The 17500-nt window shown below is 38.4% G+C and overlaps 3 protein-coding genes across 7 annotated transcripts in view; 2 read left to right on the top strand and 1 right to left on the bottom strand.

The window, feature by feature from the left end:
• Nucleotides 1–99: 99 nt before the first annotated feature.
• LOC138016932 (uncharacterized) lies at nucleotides 100–1083 on the top strand. Its single transcript, XM_068864106.1, has one exon. The coding sequence runs from the start codon at nucleotides 322–324 to the stop codon at nucleotides 895–897; it is 576 nt and encodes a 191-aa protein (XP_068720207.1). The 5' UTR covers nucleotides 100–321; the 3' UTR covers nucleotides 898–1083.
• A 4111-nt stretch (nucleotides 1084–5194) lies between these two features.
• On the bottom strand, nucleotides 5195–9271 carry LOC138016874 (adenosine receptor A1-like). Of its 5 annotated transcripts, none has more exons than XM_068864047.1 (2): nucleotides 9252–9271; nucleotides 5195–6993 (listed from the first exon to the last, which is right to left on the bottom strand). In XM_068864047.1, exon 2 carries the CDS (start codon nucleotides 6711–6713, stop codon nucleotides 5424–5426), a length of 1290 nt encoding a protein of 429 aa, XP_068720148.1. In that variant the 5' UTR covers nucleotides 6714–6993; nucleotides 9252–9271; the 3' UTR covers nucleotides 5195–5423. The 5 variants fall into 5 exon arrangements, with proteins under 5 accessions (XP_068720148.1, XP_068720147.1, XP_068720146.1 ...); XM_068864046.1 differs by lacking the exon at nucleotides 9252–9271 and adding an exon at nucleotides 9008–9111; XM_068864045.1 differs by lacking the exon at nucleotides 9252–9271 and adding an exon at nucleotides 8774–8906.
• The window catches only part of LOC138016871 (inositol polyphosphate-4-phosphatase type I A-like), a 72132-nt gene continuing 63876 nt past the window's right edge, over nucleotides 9245–17500 (top strand). The window contains exons 1-6 of the mRNA XM_068864040.1: nucleotides 9245–9575; nucleotides 13576–13640; nucleotides 14638–14725; nucleotides 16125–16215; nucleotides 16475–16538; nucleotides 17351–17389. Of these exons, the coding sequence (XP_068720141.1) occupies nucleotides 9458–9575; nucleotides 13576–13640; nucleotides 14638–14725; nucleotides 16125–16215; nucleotides 16475–16538; nucleotides 17351–17389 (465 nt within the window). The 5' untranslated portion in view covers nucleotides 9245–9457. The remainder of the gene's footprint in view (nucleotides 9576–13575; nucleotides 13641–14637; nucleotides 14726–16124; nucleotides 16216–16474; nucleotides 16539–17350; nucleotides 17390–17500) is intronic.

Raw genomic sequence — 17500 nt, forward strand, 5'->3', positions numbered from 1 at the left:
GCAAGTGATTACTTAACTCGTATCCATTATATTGGACCCATAGAACCTACCATCGATACCTTGTCAGAACTACAGCGGTGTCATTTGTCAACGGTGCCATTTGAAAACCTGAGCGTGTATGGAAAGGAGAGAATAACACTTTCAAAGGATTGGCTGTTTGACAAGGTTGTTCGTCGACATCGCGGAGGATTTTGCTATGAGCTCAATACTTTGTATTCCCTTCTTCTCGATTATTTTGGCTTCAGCTTCAAGAAACACTCTGCATCAGCTTATGGCCGGAAGACCGGAATAATCGGTCCACCGCTTGGTCATCAGTTTCTCATGGTGAATATTCAAGATGTCGAATGGATGACAGATGTGGCTTTCGGCGATGCTTACTTGATGCCTCTTCGTTTTAACGCCTTTGGCGAACATCAGGAGAAGCCAAGTGGAATTTATCGAGTTCGAAAAGATGAAAACTACTATTTCTACGAAGAAAAGATTAAAACAAACGTTGATGAATGTGACCGAGAAGAAATGCCGAAAGAGAAGTACACAAGCCCTGGCGATCCGTTATGGGCCATAAGATATGGGTTTGACCTCACTCAAAGAAAGACGGAAGACTTCAAGGAGAGGTTAGAGTATCATCAAACAGATGCCAAGTCACCATTTACCCACGATCGGATATGCACTATCGCAAAACCCTGGGGAAGGCTTACTCTGACCGGAAATAAACTCATTTCTACAACATATCTTGGAAACAACAGAGTCAAGAAAGAAGCTGTCGAAATCGTAGGAGGGGAGGAAGAGGTAGTGAAAGAACTTGAGCAGAAATTTGGAGTAAGAAAAGAAGCTTGTTACTACCCCGAAGGCTCCATGTTTCATGGTACAAAGGGAAATTTTACCCGACGAGTGTGAAGCTTTTCGGTGCCGGAAAATATTGGATAGATGTATCTTAGACTAATCGCACCGCACACTGATCGAGACAAAGATTGCAAAACCCCTTGTATTTCATGAGATTTTCGCGATGAGTTAGTTTGTGTTGTGTACAAAAGTGTCCAGAAATGACATTTCATATTTATATCTCATTAAAGGAAAAGAACTGCACTCGGCCTTAAGTCTCCCATGATGATGTCACCAGCAAGAGTGTCGAAATGTTAGATGTTAATTGGGCCTTCTTAAGGGTTTTGGGGAGCAAGAAAACATGGCTAATTTTAACTTGGAAGCAGGGAACAAAGACAAAACATAGCTGTTTTCCCATTCCCATAATGCAATACGTTTTGGTGGTTCTTCTCATGAAGTCATTGTATCATGTTTCAGTGAACTGGATAGCCATTGTTTTAATGCAAATAACCCCCCAAAATGATATGTATTATATTTGTGAAAATAGCGAATAAACCATTTTAGGGATCAAGAAGCTAAGAACAAGTAATTTCGGGAAGAAGGAAACGCAATGAAATCTTTAAAGACAACAAAGATCCCCTCTGGGAGTGACTCTGGCGGGGACTCATTTTTCTTTCATTCATTCATTCATTCATTTTTATTTGCCATTAACCACATAAAAGAAAAGAAATAAAAAAAAACACAATACACTAGAAATTTATAATAACTTAAAGACGATAAATTAAAAAATGTTTAAGGCGGTAATGACAAGGAAGCCTATATAGAAGCCGGGGGCTTATGAGCTATAGGCTTCCTGACAACATTGGGTACATCACACAAATTATGGGACAGCATAAAATATAGAATGTATTATTTTCAAAAACAAAAGAAAAAGAAAAGAAGAGGAAAGAAAAAGTATGTAGCTCAACAAAGAGTATATATGACTAAGAAAGAAGGAATTTTTTAAGTCTTTTGGCAAACAAAGGGATGCTTTCATTGTCTTGAATTTCAGGACTTAACGAGTTGAAAAACATTGGTTCTTGAAACCGAATTGAGAAGTTTCGGATACTAGTTCGACAGGGAGGTTTGTTCAACCGAAGTAGCCGCAGTACCACTTCTTAGTCTAAAATGTCATCCGTCTTCTCGCCCAAACCCACCGGGAAGGGACGTGGCGGGCGAAAGAGAGTCTTCGCCCCTTCCCATTGTGATTGGACGAGAAGACGAATGACATTTCAGACAAAGTACCATGTCTACAGACCGTGCTTTCTTGGGTGTTGGGCGTTCCATGAAGGCTACACATCCCACGTAGTTCCTTTTAGTGTAGCATCTCATGTCTACCTGCCCGGCTACATAGTCACCCATTCAAAAAAATCAAAAGAGGCAGTGGCTCAGGGCAAGGCTTCGGGGAAACGAATATCGAAGACCCGGAAAACGAAAGACTTCCTCAGAAAAAGATAACATATCAAACAGTTTTTTTTCCTGTTCTTTACAATGGCCGGTTAGTTATTACAGATAAATTGCTGCAGCGTCTTCTTTCGACAGGTCCGACGTGCATGAACTTGGAAATGTAAGAAAGAGGAACCACGACTCAACCAAAAAGTGTGGTAAATGAAGACCCGGTAATGTGGTGCTGCGTCTGTGAGAAAGTGAAACACAGAAATGAGTTCATCTAGTGGGTTGATATGGTAAATTGTCCGGGCGGGGGGGTGGGGGGGGAGAGAGGGCATTCTCATATGACAAACCAAAACATGGATGTGTTTAATATGCAAAATGTGATAAAGGAAGCTGACACGCATAACACCTTCGACAGAGACCTCGATTGACGTGATTGCCACAAATAAGCCGGAATTGGTTAGGAGAACTAGAGTACTGCCGCTGGGCATTACAGATCACAGCCTAGTATATGCAACCGTCATGTTAAAACGAAAAAGACCGCCGCCCACAGTCATTACAGTCAGGAACTTCAAACAATTTAACACAGAGAATTTTGGAGCAGACCTGGAACAAACACCCTTCCACATTTCATCTGTGTTTGACGACATGGATTACTTCCTCTGGGCGTGGAATCAATTGTTCAGGGGCGTTTGCGATTCACACTGAAGGAAATTAAAGTGCGAAGCGTATCGTCACCGTGGATCAATAACACTATCAGGTTAAAAATGAATCGCCGATTTAAGTTATTCAAGAGAGCTGTTGAAACTAAGGATCCAAATACATGGGCCGACTATAAGAGGTTGAAAAACGAAATAATATCAGACCTTCGGAAAGCGAAGGCTGCGTACTTTAGAGATCAGGTGAAAAAGGGCGAAGACCACTTCGACGTATTGGAATGTATTATCCAAAGCTACCAACCCCAAAGTAAGCAAGAAGATCAGTCCCACTAAAGCGTGACAACACGGTAAATACACTTTTTTACACGACCCCATAAGCTGTATTAGCTTTAAAACCCACCGTGTTTTAAATAAAAGATGTTGTTGTTGTTGTTGGATGAACTGAATGGAATCACTTGAACTTAACCTCGGCTTCAGGAGAGTCCATCGAGAAAATTTTCATCGCGGTTGAAAATTCTTTTACCGCTAGGTTGTACGCCACCAAAAGGCAAATCAAGCGCAATATTGTTTAACTGATTTTGCAACATACCTGTAGTACGTGGTAAATTTGACCAATGGTCAGAAAAAAATAGCCATCGTTCACACTAACCGGCTTTCCAACAACCGAAACTAACTTTTGGTTGATTTTTAACCACTGGTACGGTTAGAAGATTTAACCATTGATTAAGAGTTAATTAACCTTCTTTCGAGCAACATTTTGATAGCATCATATTGTTCCTTATTGGTTACTTCAAGTAGACCGTGTTTCCAGGATCTCGCACCTCCCCGCCTCAGAGGGAGATGAGAGACCCAGGGAACGAGGTTGCTACGACATGCGTGGTTACTTTTTGTGTCGTCTGCGCAGGTAGACACTAAGCTATGCTGAAAAATGTGTGTTAGGTTATCGATAAGCGATCGTCAATCGATGAGGTCCGTAATGCCGAAAGTACACCGGCATACTTGAAATATTTTAGAAAAACATATTCGTTTCTATTTCACCGTACGCATTAACTTGTTTAAGGTGAGTTCACATTACGTAACCGATGGTGTAGATGTAACAGTCAATATCAGTTACACAATGTTCCGATTTGTCTCTTTGTAAATCGTTTTGATATGAGACAACAAATGACATTTTTATTGGTGATTCTTGTCAATGGTACAACAAATAATTCCTTACCTTGAAAATACGATGAACCTGTCATGTCTCCAATCAATACCATACTTCACATTGCCCATTATCCAATACCATTGTCGTTAATTTCACTTACAACAATCAAGAAACACTTTTACTAAGCTAACAATGCTTTCATAATTTATCTAGTTTGTCTCTTGCTATAAGATTTGGAAGTAGACACGTGTACGCTTTGTGTACCTATTTTTACTCTCAGTTGAGAAGTCATCAGATCCTCGAATCTGATTGGCTAATTGCGTGTTCGTAACTGGTCCAGCTTTTTACGATACGGACTCAGTCTCGACCCCAGAGCTCTTCTCTTTTTCGCATGACTGAGGGAGAGAGGGGCTCTGGGGAACTCCTGAAACAAAGTGTCTTCTTATTGGTTTTGTAAAGAACAATGAAAAGCGTCTCTGATTGGTGCATTTATGTTAGCACGAGGAATGAGCAGGAGCCGTAAGGTTCAAAAAGCCAAGTTTTAGCTACAAGAACCCCAACGCGTATGTTCTCCTACATAGAGTTTCCCAGGCCTCGGGTCGTGCGCACACATAAGATTCGAGGCTCTGGTGACGAGAATGGGTACGGATCAAGTACAGATATCGCTAATTTCGATTAAATGGAATTTTTTTAGTTTACAAACAACGTTAATATTTACTTGTTAACAACTTCGGGAAAGGACAAATATGTAAGGAAAAATACAAACTCTGAAGAAAATGCATTCACTCCTGAGTGCATACAGTGAAAGTGAATTTTAATATCCAGAGGAAGAAACCTCTAGCGAAACGATGGCTTCAAAACAAACGATAGTTTTTACTCAAACAGGCAAAAACAAATAAGTTATTTAGAGGCTTTGGTCGGTTCGAATGGGAAAAAAACCGTGAGGTCCCTCAGCCTCACTCGAGACCTCGGGCACAATTTATTTACCATAGGAACCTCCATTCCGGTAAATTTCATATACATCTTTTTGTTAGGTTGAATTTAGGGAAGAAATGAATGCGGCATTGCGAGAAAATTTGCTTTCTTAACAAATGGCGCCGGCGCCACTGGTCTTCGAACAAAGAGATCATAAAAGTTTTACGTGGTTCTTTTATCGTGTTATCTTTAACATTCTGTCGCTTGGATCCGCAAACTGAATAATCAGGGATCGGTATTTATTGTCCGTGAGACACAAACAGCTGCTGGCAAATATGACCCTCATGCACGCCATCTTATTCTAACAAAGTCTAAATCAACTAGCAAATATGTAGATTTGTCTTATATCTTAGCTGTCAACGAATTCAATAAAATTTCAGTGTCAGAGTTTAATTTTCAACCCATCCATTTTTCTTGACAGTTTTTGCCTGAGCGGGGACAATTTTAGTTAGCTTGCTTTTATATGTTTCTTGGGTCGGAACTTGTAACGTCAACGGATAAACGGGCGTAGTAAGATCTCGAACTTTATCTGGAAACCCGGCAATCATAGAGCTTTCCTCCCTTATGATAGCACACGCACGACTTGAGTCCAAAACCAGCTTTGGTCTCGGCAAAGCGTTTTGTTCTTGATTAGCCATTATCCTTCTAGCACTTGATCTTGTAAAAGTCCAGGAGCTTCTTGAATCCCCTCTGGGTCCGTTTGGATTGAGTTGCCTCACATCCCCAGCGAAAATACTCCTTCGTATTCGACGATAAACTCGTTTTAAACCGTTGCGAAACTGACTTGTTATCAATGCATACATTATAGGGTTACAAGCGGAATTAAGAAGAGTTAATAAAGTAGCAATTAATAACAGTTCATCGGGGATTTTTGCTACAGGATAGAAGAGTATTAAAACATTCAAAGTATATAAAGGAATCCAACAAATAGTATACACCCCTAATACAACGTATACCATGATCGTTTTCTTTGAAGCTGATAAATTAACGCCTTTGGTTTTGTTTGTTGCATCTCGAACTTTAATGCTTACAATAGTTTTAGCATGTCTCCTTGCCACAATATGTATTCTAGTGTAACAGAAGACGGTGATCAAGTACGGAAAAAGAACGCAGGTTACAGTTTTCAACAAAATAAACCCTTGGTTATCCCTTATACATCTTGAGCAGAGTTGATTTGGGTTAAGCGAGAAATGTCCCCAACCAAGAATGGGACATATAGAGACCACAATTGCTTGAAGCCACGTCCATGTAATAACAAATACTGTTCTTCGTTGCGTTACGATTGTTTCATATCGTAGGCAGTTAAGGATACTGTGGTATCGGTCCAATGCGATTACCGCTACAGCGAGAGAAGAGGCCACCCCATAAAATGAGTTAACGAATCCAAAAAATTGGCAAAACAACTTGTAGCTCGTTCGTCGCGTTTCTGTCTGAATGAAAAGCGAATCAATGGATGCGGGTATTAACAGAATGCCGGCGGCTAAATCCACAACGCACAAGTTTGCAATGAAAAAGTTTGTGCGCGTACGAAGGCGTTGGTTGCGAGATAAGATGAGCAACACCAACAAGTTTGAAGTCACGTTAAATAAAAACGTTAAAATCAACACAACGGCAAAACATGTTGAAAGCAATGTCTGGTTTCCATTAGCCCCAACTTGTTTTGTATGATTTGTTTCCATGATAAAGGCAGTGGCTATTTTACCCGCAAGGAGTCCCAGGCGGCTGTGGCGCCTTCGTCTTTCGTCATGAAGTGCGACTTGTGGAGCACGGAGTTTGAACTTTGCAGCTCTTCTAGATGTTGGGTTTCAGGCAAGCGTTTCTTCCCACACGTCAGTAATGATGAGAAATCGTGATGTTTTCTTCTCCACAACAAAACGAGACTCTGTTTCACGAATCTGATTTGGTCTCGTTTGCCGCTGCATTCATTATTGATGTCTATTTCCCTCTTCTGCGGTTCACCTGTTGACGTAAAGCGCATGATATCATTTATAATTGGAAATGAAAACGTAATCAATGCGGTTAAAATTTGCGAGTTTATCAGTCATTGGTTTGTTGAATTCAGAAAAAGTTTATTTTAGTAAAGAAATAAGAATAGATAATATATCATCTGGTATGAATACCACCTTCGCCAAATTAGAACTGTTCAATAAAGACGAAGCGTCAAATATGTTACTTCTTTGTTTTGGATGTCACAAATCATTATGGACTTTCAGGAACGTTGGATTAAAACAATTCCTAGTTAAGAAACTCTTTAGTTATTAGTCTTTGGCTTTTAAATAAAACGCATTAACAGCTGCCACATTTGAGAATGTAAGGTGGTTAATGAATTATTTATCATCAATGTTTTCATGTTACATTTCTTGTTCTAGCTTCCATGAAATACCTCAGCCTAAATTTGGCTGTTTCAACGTGTGAAACATCTCTTGTCCTTTTTGTTCCAACAACTGAAGCCTAAACGCAAATGCCGCTGACACAAGAGATAACCAAGCTTAAGGCAGATATTCAATTCAAAATACGCGGCTGCTAATTTTCATCTTGCAAATGTATTGCGATGTGACGAGACTTGGGCAAGGTTTTTATGAGCTTTGCTGTGCGAGGGCGATAGCTAATGCGTATAATAACAGTGCACCAATTGATCGGCCTTTTCCTTAGTGAACAGATCTGCCATATTTGATATATCGTGTGCCATGATTTGCTACTCTGCGCTTTTTTGTCATTGGCTCATGACACTCGCACCATTTCCTTAGCCAACCAGAAGCAAAAATCATTTTGATTGGCTACTGAAAATCCATCAGTGATGAAATGAATAACTTCACGTTGAGTGCTCCCAAGGTGCAATTGCAGACACGAATTGTCCACAATGATATGAAAATTATTGAAATGCGGCTGTCACGTAGGTGTTACAGTGATCTATCCGACCAAACGCTGGGAAAAACGCCAAGGAATTTGACCGTTTAATTTCCACGAGCTCAAAATATCAGAGGATTCGTCACATCGGCACCATCGACAGACGACTGCCGGATCTCGTTTCATTTACTTGATAACCACTTGAATATTCTTTAGTCTACTTCTTGAGTAACCGGACGAGATGATTTGTTTGACTGTCAATCGATCATTATTTTGTCAACGGGCCGAATCAAGCAAACTGCGCGATGTCAGATCGGCGAAAACTGAACGACGACCCTGAATCGAATTTCTTTTTTGGGAAATCACGTAAAATGCTCATTGGTTTGTGGGCATGATGCTTGTCGAACTTAGATATTTCACACAGTGTATACGACAAAAAAACACATATATGTTTCTACCAGCCAGGTTTTTTTGAAAGATTTCTTTTCAATTTATATATTTTTAGTTCAAATTACCCTCACTGATGAATTAGCCGTCAAACAAGACATGTTGTCTCCGTCTCCAGCTGGTTATATTTAGACTGGAAATTTACATAGATTGAAGCAAGTGGCATGTCATGATCGAAATTTTGGTTTCCAAAATAATAAATTGTTCAGTTATTCCAATCTGCCTCTCTTTATGTAAGACTTTTTGTTCGGAAATAGCTTTTGTCATTCATGCCAGATGATGCCAAACCGAGGGCGGTTTAAACGGTTTTCGTGCAGTTTTGCCGTCCGTTTTGCGTTTTGCGCTGGATGCAGCTGTCATTCGGCAATACAATGCATGGTGTCAGGGTCTCTATGAATTCGCTGGGGTGTTTAAATATCGACAGTTTTCTGAATTTCTCACTTACGGTCTGAAACGCTGAAGAATCGATTGAAAGCCTGTGACACATTCACTGCCCAAAAGACCAACTTGGTTTAAACGGTGAGAACGTTTTCCAACTCAAAGTTTTGAGACCCGACCACCTCTTGTTCCAGTTGTAAATGACGATAAGATGTTTGCGTCCGAGAAGTTTCAAGTGACCACTAGATTTTCAAAACTTCGCAGGAAATTTATGCGCCTTGGTGACAATGAGTGAACGTACCGTAGAAAATGCTGTTTGGCCTTTCATTTCACTTCCAATTGAATAACACTTAAGAAAAAGCGCTCGGAAAGGGATTACTGTTCACGGCTTTTTTGAAACGGCTCAAAAATTAATCAGTTTGTATTTACACAAGGCTGCGACCGATTAGCCTAGTAATAATTTTAAGCTTACATAGCAGTGATTCTATTGTTTTCCTGACATTCATCAGCAGATTAAGTCTAAATTAGGTACATAGTAAACAAACCATTCCTTTTCATCCAGTGAACCGTAGTAGTTTCCTTGAGGCACTCGCTTGAGGCGAAATGAGCGTGACTGTGCACGGGAGGGAGCCACGCTTCTCGTCTCTCGCGTCATCCACTGAGTCATCCACGAAGCTCGAAAGGCCTGGTTACTGTCAAAACCATTTTCAAAATGGCGGAGTTTTGGAAAGGAAAACTGAAGCCATAAAACATGCGATTTAACCAAAAAGAGCTCGCTTTTATCGCTACCCGAACGGACATACCGTTTGATAAGGAAGGTGCCTTGTGGATGAAAGAAAAAGAAGGACATTTTTGGCAGCGAAATGACGGTAAGTAGTTTCCAGATAATCCAGTTGCTCTATCGATTTACATGCCGCTATTGGCTGTAAGCTATTTAGGGTCCGAATTAGTAATCAGTTAAGGCAATTATGTCTGACGCCTTCATCTTAAATCATCCAAAGGAATGACTAACTTTGAGGAACGTCCATTCGTTTTTCTTTTGGTCGTTCTGATAACTTGTGGTCGCAGAGAGTCGAATCTACAAGCTTTTCCACTAGAGTACGACGTATTGCACGCTTCATGATCATAGCTGGAATCTGGTAAATATGCCAGGAATTCGTCAAAATTGTTTTTACGCTCCTGCCATCAAATCTTATCATCATCATCACTTGAGGTAAGCAGCAGTAAAGCTGCACAGCAACAACCAAGGACCCTACCATGAGACTTTTGCACGAATCTGAAGAGCATGCAGCAGACAAGGATCATCAATCACTGGCTAAGGAAGCTGCTTCCAGATATGTGGAGGTAGAACCGACAAGTACCCAAAACCCATGTGCACTGATAAGGAAGGTAACGCAATCCCCATGGAGAAGTTCAAAAATTATTTGAAGATCGGTGGGAGACACAAGGACTGGGTGTCTCGTGAACAAAGACCCTAGGACCTCCAAAACGAATCAAAGACCTCCAAATTTTCTTGTTAGAGAAAATGTACAAGTTACCTCGAGGGAAGTTTCAGTCCTTCGTTAGCTACAACTTGTTTCAATGTGAAAGCTGGATGATCCACCATAACCATGCTTCAGGTGTGGCCAGACGTTTTCATTTCCTGTGGGATGAAATAGGCCCTGTGACACCCTAGGCCTAAAAACCAACTTTAGGCCAAGGGTTAGCGCAATTGAGGGTTTCGGGTTACTTTCTTTGTTTTCAAGTTTTCAGGGTCTTAGGGTCTTAAGAGTCTTCGACAACCCACATGGACTGGCAAGGGAAGTTGCTGGGGCAAGGGTGGATGATAAAGAACTTAAGAAGTAAGGCTGCTTTGCTTGGCCACTGGTTGGAAGGATGCACTCTCTCACATTATTGTGCATATGTTGGAACTGTTTGAGCAGCTACTACCAACCAAGCTGTATACACAAGACTTGATATACAACTGAAGTGGATGACATCATTTGTGGCATATGTGGAGAAGTGCTGGGAAACCTCCCTCATGTTTGAACTGGTTGTTCTTAACTCGCTCAAAAGAAGTCTTTGATAAGGCACATACACTGTATGACAGTGCTTTGCTTCAAGTAACATTTTTTGGACTGGTGGATGCAGCTTCACTATGATATGCGTGCGTGAACCCTAAGCCACACTTGGATATCCCGCTATTTGCAGAATGCAAGTGGGTGCAAAAGAATAGAGTGGGTACTTGGTTCATCGTTCATAAGGGGAAGAAGATTATAACAGTAGAGATAAGTTGTCATTGGGTGGACAAACAACAGAAAAATGAAGACAAGACCAAGTAGTATGCCCTTTGAGATAGGAACTCACACACCTACAACATCATTAATGATGTGCAGGGGGACAGGCCCCGATGCATGGATCTGTCTATCAGGGAGCTATTTATCTTTGGGGTAGGAGAAATCCTTAATTAAACAAATGCACAAGGCAGTAATTTCATGTGCTCTGAACATCATGCAGTCCTTCAAAAAGTCCTGCCACAGACACCAAAAGATGTTTATGCTATGCAGCTGTTAACATATTTATTGTTAGTAGAGATTAAGCATCTTAAGGGCGTGGTTTCAAAGTTTCAAAATAACAAACTGGCTTAGTTGGCTTGCTTTCGCTTATGTACAGTACAGCTATACTAAACTCTGATATTGAATATTTACTTCACCATTGAATCATCTGTGGGAAGAAGTGGAAGAGGGTGAGGTGGGGTAAGTGTGGGGGAGGGGTGGGGGTTTTAGGGGGTGGAAGTAGGGAAATGGAAGCATTCGCTGAATTGATACCACTTATGTAATTATTATTATTATTCAGTATCTGTATATAATGCATCTTATTATATAGTCTATAGAATATAGTGTTTCTGATTGGTCAAAAGTGCAATATGGAAGTTGCTATGGAAACAGTGATGAAGTAATTTTGTTGGGCATATCATAATAAATAAATAAATAAATTGTGTGAACTTGCTAGAGCATTCTGTGATGTTTGTTCAATCGTGTTGTTTTGAGCAAACTTTCAATATACCACTTGTTCCCATAAATCAAGAAATGCGTTTGTATGATTTCCTATATGTAATCATATCTTTATTTACCCTCAGTTGATTCTGTTGCCAGGTCATTTTCAAAACAAATTGATGAAGAACAATAGTGATGGAGGACAATACTTTTTTATTATATATGTTGTGGTTTCAAACTTTTCTTGGTTTGAATTTTTTTGAACCAGTTTACATTTTTCAGACTGAGTCGAATTTTTTATCAACTGTCTAAAAAGGGGATTAAGTTAAGAAACAGGTACTTGGTTTTTCAGGTGCTTGGTTTTTCAGGGGGTCTAAAAAAGAATGAGACAAAAGGAGCCATTTTTTCTGTCCTTTCCTTTTCTCCAGTCTACTTCTCCTACCCCTCCCTGATCTTCACTAGTGCCTCTATCTTTTCCAACTCTTCCTTCACACATCTATCCCCCCAATGGCAAACTCTTCACATTAAACAACAAGGAACTCCTCTCTTTGATAGAGATTGACTTGATGGTAAAATGTCACCATTCTACCCCAACATGCTTTTAGGAAAAATAATTGAGATAGAAAACTATTAGACTTGAGTGGTGACCAAGTGTGGAAAAATCCAATCACTTATTTTTAATACAAGATTAAATCTGTGCAGTGCTACTAATCTTACTTATTCCAAAGAAATTTCCTTTACATCAGCTTGTAAACTGGCCATTTTGCAAATAAAATGAGTGATTTCCTTTCAAGATAAATAATTATTATAGTTTGTCATTGCTGTAACAGTACAGATAACACCTTTGTTACGTTAAACTTATCATTACTTTAGTTGTATTTGCCCTATTTAATTAAAATATGCAAAGGAGAATGGCCTGAATGAAAAAGATTTTTTCAGGAACTTTAACACTCTACTAGAACGTCTGGCAATTACTTTCCACCAACTTTTGATAACTGGTGATTTTAACTTCCATGTAAACAAGCCCTCAGAAACCTAATTATGCAAAAAAGGTTCTCACAATGTTAAAGGCATTTAATCTTGAACAACATGTTAGCCAAGAAGCCAAGCGGTCAATTGTCAATCAGCAATGTGTGGTTTATCATTTTGTATGTGATCTGTGCGACGCAGATTATGTCGGCTACACAGCTCAACACATTTTTCAGCGTGTTGCTGACCACAAAAATTCGGCAATCAGCAAGCATTTTCATGAAGCCCATGGTAGGAGCGATTTGTTGAATGAGAGCCATTTCAAGATTCTGAGAAAGTGTCAAGGCAAATTTGATTGTTTAGTGTTTGAAATGCTTTACATCAAGAAATTCAGACCTAATTTGAACGTCCTAACATACTCCATACGTGCAAAACTTTTTGTCTAACTTGTAAATTATTCTTATCTCTTATTGTTCATCTTAGTTATAGATCTAAGTTTTATACACTTTTGACTTGATAATGATGTTACGGTAACATCGAAACGTTGTCAATTTTTATTCAACTTTTTAGCTGTTTAAATCTTACAATGTTTTTAAGAAATTTTCTGTCCCAATTTTTTATTTGTCAAAAAAATTTAAATTGGTTTTAAAAAATGATCTGGTTGGAAATAATTAATTTTGAACTTAGTCTAGATACAAAAAATTGACTTGGTTTGAAAAAGATAAACTGGTTGGAAAAAATTACCACTGAAGACAAATATTAAACCACAACATATATGTTCCTACCATTATAATTATTGCTCTCCCACATGATTCTTTTAGTCACTTTTTTATCACTGTTAATAATAATAATAATAATAATAATAATAATAATCATAATCATAATCATAATCATAATCATAATCATAATTGTGTTTTATTGTCAGTCTATACACAGAGATGGTTTCGTCTCAGGGGAAATCTGTTATTTTATTTCAAGACAAAGGATAAGGTTTGTAATAATAGATGCACCGACAAAGTGGCTTGGTCGCTTGCCAGGGAAGTGGAAAAAGAGTGTATGTCATAAGAGTCTCAGTAGATTGGCAGTTGCTAGCAAGCCACCAAGCCACCAAAATACATACATTGTACTTTTCTGTTCTTTTTCTGTCTTTATTCGTAATAACCAGCCACAAAGCCTCTTTCGTACAATTATTATTTGTTATACCTTTTAGAACTTTTTAACATTTATTTGGCATCATGAAAGCTTGGTTTTTGGAAAACCTCCCAAAAAATTTAATGATGCACTCAGTGAAATGATGTTGAGTTTTTACTAGTTTAATAAATACATCTTTTTGTGCGTGAAACAAAATTTCAGTTCTTTTAAATTTTGTTACCTAAAAGAAATATCCACAGGAAAAGAGATTCTCATGAAGCGTTTGCAAATTTGGATATGTGATTCAAATTTGATTAATAGTCATAAATAGATAATTTAGGACATTACTAAACAGCAAAACAACGAAACAGCGAAATGAAGCACCAAAACATCATGTATGACCCCACCATACATGGAATACTAACCGACAAAGGTTGGATTTGAGATTAAACATCGTTTAGGCCTAATTAGGCCTAAAAAGTCATTTCTCCTAATCTCAGTCTTAATCTGAATCCTAATCTTAATCTCAATGAATTAGGAGCAATAACATTTTAGCCCTAATTAGGCCTAAAACTATATTTAATCTCAAATCCAACCTTTGTTGGTTAGTATTCAACCTTTGTTGGTTAGTACGATGTTGATTGGCACTCTCATGAAAAATTCCACCTTTACCAGAAAGTGAGGTCTACACGACGAGTTTGCGTTTTGGTTTGTTTCAATGCACATTTTATGCAGACATATACCAAGAGATTTCTTTTCTCCTTGTTCTATAGCCAGGCCAACATTTATTTCTTGCAAATATAATTATAACAAAGTATTTTTTGGTGGTTGTGATTTTATGTTGGGATGGATGCAGACCTCTGACCCTGCAGGAGCAATAGTACTGGAAAGATGCAGGGTGTTAAGAGATACATCAACTCAGAGGAAACATGGATTCACTATTGGTAAGGTTTTCGCTTCTAATGACCATAATTATAACTTGAGGCAAACATGTTTCTGCTTGAACTCGGGCTTTCCTCATGTTCTGAAATACGGTGGAGATGTGGGCTACTGTATTATTTATTGTTTACTAGGTTAGAATGATGGCAATGATTCTCATTGTGTTCACTCCATAACTGTTCGCTCATAAGGTGATCTCTCATGGAGTTTGCAGAGTGGCCCGTTCCGAAAATGCTTGACATCTTTTAGTGCGACATCTTCTACCACAAACAATGTGTGCATTTGTATACATGTGGTTTGAGTGTATTAGTGCTTACGTTCAATGACGCCATTTTTGTTCCATGCCATGTGTGCATGTTGGCTTGAAGTTGGTGTATGCGCCATAAAAGATGATTTGGCCATTGCACAACCATGCCACATAATGCACTTTTGTTAACTGTGCGCATGCTTTTTACAAGCTTGAGTGCGATTTGTGACTGAGCAAAAAACGCAAAAAGGATTACTCAACAGTAGCTGTAACAATTAATTTTTGTCTCCAGTTGTTGAAAAACTAAAATAACTAAAATAAAATATTAAGCTCAAATAAAATTAGTACAACCCTTGTTTTCTTTTAATGCGTTGTATAACTGAGCCATCTTTCTAACCTACAATGTATAAAATTAGCTGTGAATAGACTTTCAACTCCCGAGAATTTAGGATAGGTGTGTGCTGCCAAGGGTTCAAAACCCTGACCCTATTTAAGGGTAGAAATCAAGATTCTACCCTTTTTAAGGCCAAAACCAAAAAATGGAAAAAAGATAACTCATAATTATGTATCTGATAGGCCATCATATTTCTTTTTCTGTACGTGGATGTTTAGCATCATAGTAGGTGGATACTGCAATTTAGTGACCCTATCTAAGGAATATCTAAGGGTCACAATACCAAAAATATCGATTGTAAAAGGATACCCTAATTAAGGACTGAGCACCTCAAAAAACATACCCTTTATAGCGTATAAAAGAGAGTACCCTTCCCGGGAAGGGGAGTGGGAGGGCATTGGTACACTTTAGCATCACTCAATTAATAATCATTTTAGAACTAGTGATTATAAGGAGACTTTTAATTTTTGCTGTAAGTTTTTGAATTAGGGGTAGAAGCAGAAACCTTTCAACCCAATACAATATATATTCAGTTGCTGCAACCAGTAATATGTTTGTTCAGGATCAGGTTGGATGTGCATCTGTAAGCTGTGTCACAAACACTGTGAAACATCAAGTTTGATTATGAGATCTGGCAAGGTCAATTAACAGCTTACTGTCATTGAACTTCCATTTATTGTAAGAGTGAATGTTGTTCTCACATTGTGTACCGTTAAGTTTTCTTGATTGTTTTGACAATATTGTGTTGTGGCTCAACTGACAGTGTTTGATGAAGATGACACACAGCAATACATGCTGAGTGGGAAATCAACCAAAGAAACAGAAGAATGGATGGAGAAAATAAGAAATGCAAGGTAATTAACTCTTGTTTTCAGCACAGCAGTTGCATCAGCTTAGTCCTTAACAACAGCTAGATTCACTCAAAAACTATGTCCCCATTAACCCTTTCACTCCCAATAGTGCCTGCACTTATAGATTTTACTCTGTGTAACACCAGACGATTTTACTCATCAATGGGGAACCCCACGGGGCTGAAAGGGTTAAATGTTAGCTTGTGTGTAACTGTGCTATTCATGATGTTGCTTAATGCCACTTTGCCATTCAAATCCTTAGTTATGAAAGTCTAAGGAACAAGCTTTTAAGCCTGAGAAAACAGCTGATGGAAATTACTGGAAAGGTATTAAAAATATGTTTTGGATTTGCTTTTTGGTAGCTTACATTTGTAGTTTTGATAAAACCTGTGGTGCTGTGTTAGTCTGTGAGTGAGGAATGGAAATTTTGGTAGGGTATTTTGAGGTTTAAATATTTTCTTGGTTTAAAATTTTTGAAACCAGTTTGATTTTGATTTTCTTTGTCTAAGAGTCATTACGGTAATCTGAAACAACGTAAATCAAAACTGAACTGGTGTAAAAAAATTTGAACCAGGAAGAACTTTGACCTACTACATGTACAACCAAAATTCTGTGCTTCAGCTTGTTTGGTTAAAGTGCAACTAAATAACCTCAAACTATTTTCTTTTGCAAATTAAAGTTAAATGTCTAACATATAGTTTAGCTTTGCTTCTCTAGATTTTACTTCAAATAATTTTTAATAGGCCTCATGAGGTACAAAAGGGTAACAAAGCTGGCATTCATTTGTCCCATGGCTTAAGTAGTGAGGTATGGGTCGTTTCCTTCAGTGACGTCAAGAACTAATTTGCATTGCCAAAGTTCTTTCAAGACTATATTTGTTTATGACGTCATCAAAGGATAGGCCTCTTTCTTTCAATTGCCTTATGAGGCACTTCAAAAAGTAAAATCTAGAAAAGCAAAGTTAAATATAATTTATGTTTAATATTTATCTTTTTAAAGTAAAATATTTTTAGGTTGGGTGTACTTTAAGGTTGTCTTTTTTTTCAGGAACAATAAAACAAATTATTATAACTGTCTTGTTTTCACAACATTAATGGAGTAATAATTATTATTGATGTATTGTCTTTTGTCACTTTAGGACCCTTTACCAGAAGTGCATCCTCTAGCTCTTCAAGAGGTAATGAATTTTTCACCATGTTTAGATTGAAAGAAGAAAATGGAAAATAGTCAACTAGAAAAGGAAGTTTTGCTTTTTTGATAACAAAACGTTCTACATGCTTAACCTTCA

This window comes from Montipora capricornis, chromosome 9 (assembly GCF_036669925.1).
Source record: "Montipora capricornis isolate CH-2021 chromosome 9, ASM3666992v2, whole genome shotgun sequence".
NCBI lineage: Eukaryota > Metazoa > Cnidaria > Anthozoa > Scleractinia > Acroporidae > Montipora > Montipora capricornis.

What these genes read in the sequence shown, in the direction of transcription:
- LOC138016874 (XM_068864047.1), bottom strand. Translation starts at nt 6,713, where the DNA reads ATGGAAACAAATCATACAAAACAAGTTGGGGCTAATGGAAACCAGACA.
- LOC138016932 (XM_068864106.1), top strand. Translation starts at nt 322, where the DNA reads ATGGTGAATATTCAAGATGTCGAATGGATGACAGATGTGGCTTTCGGC.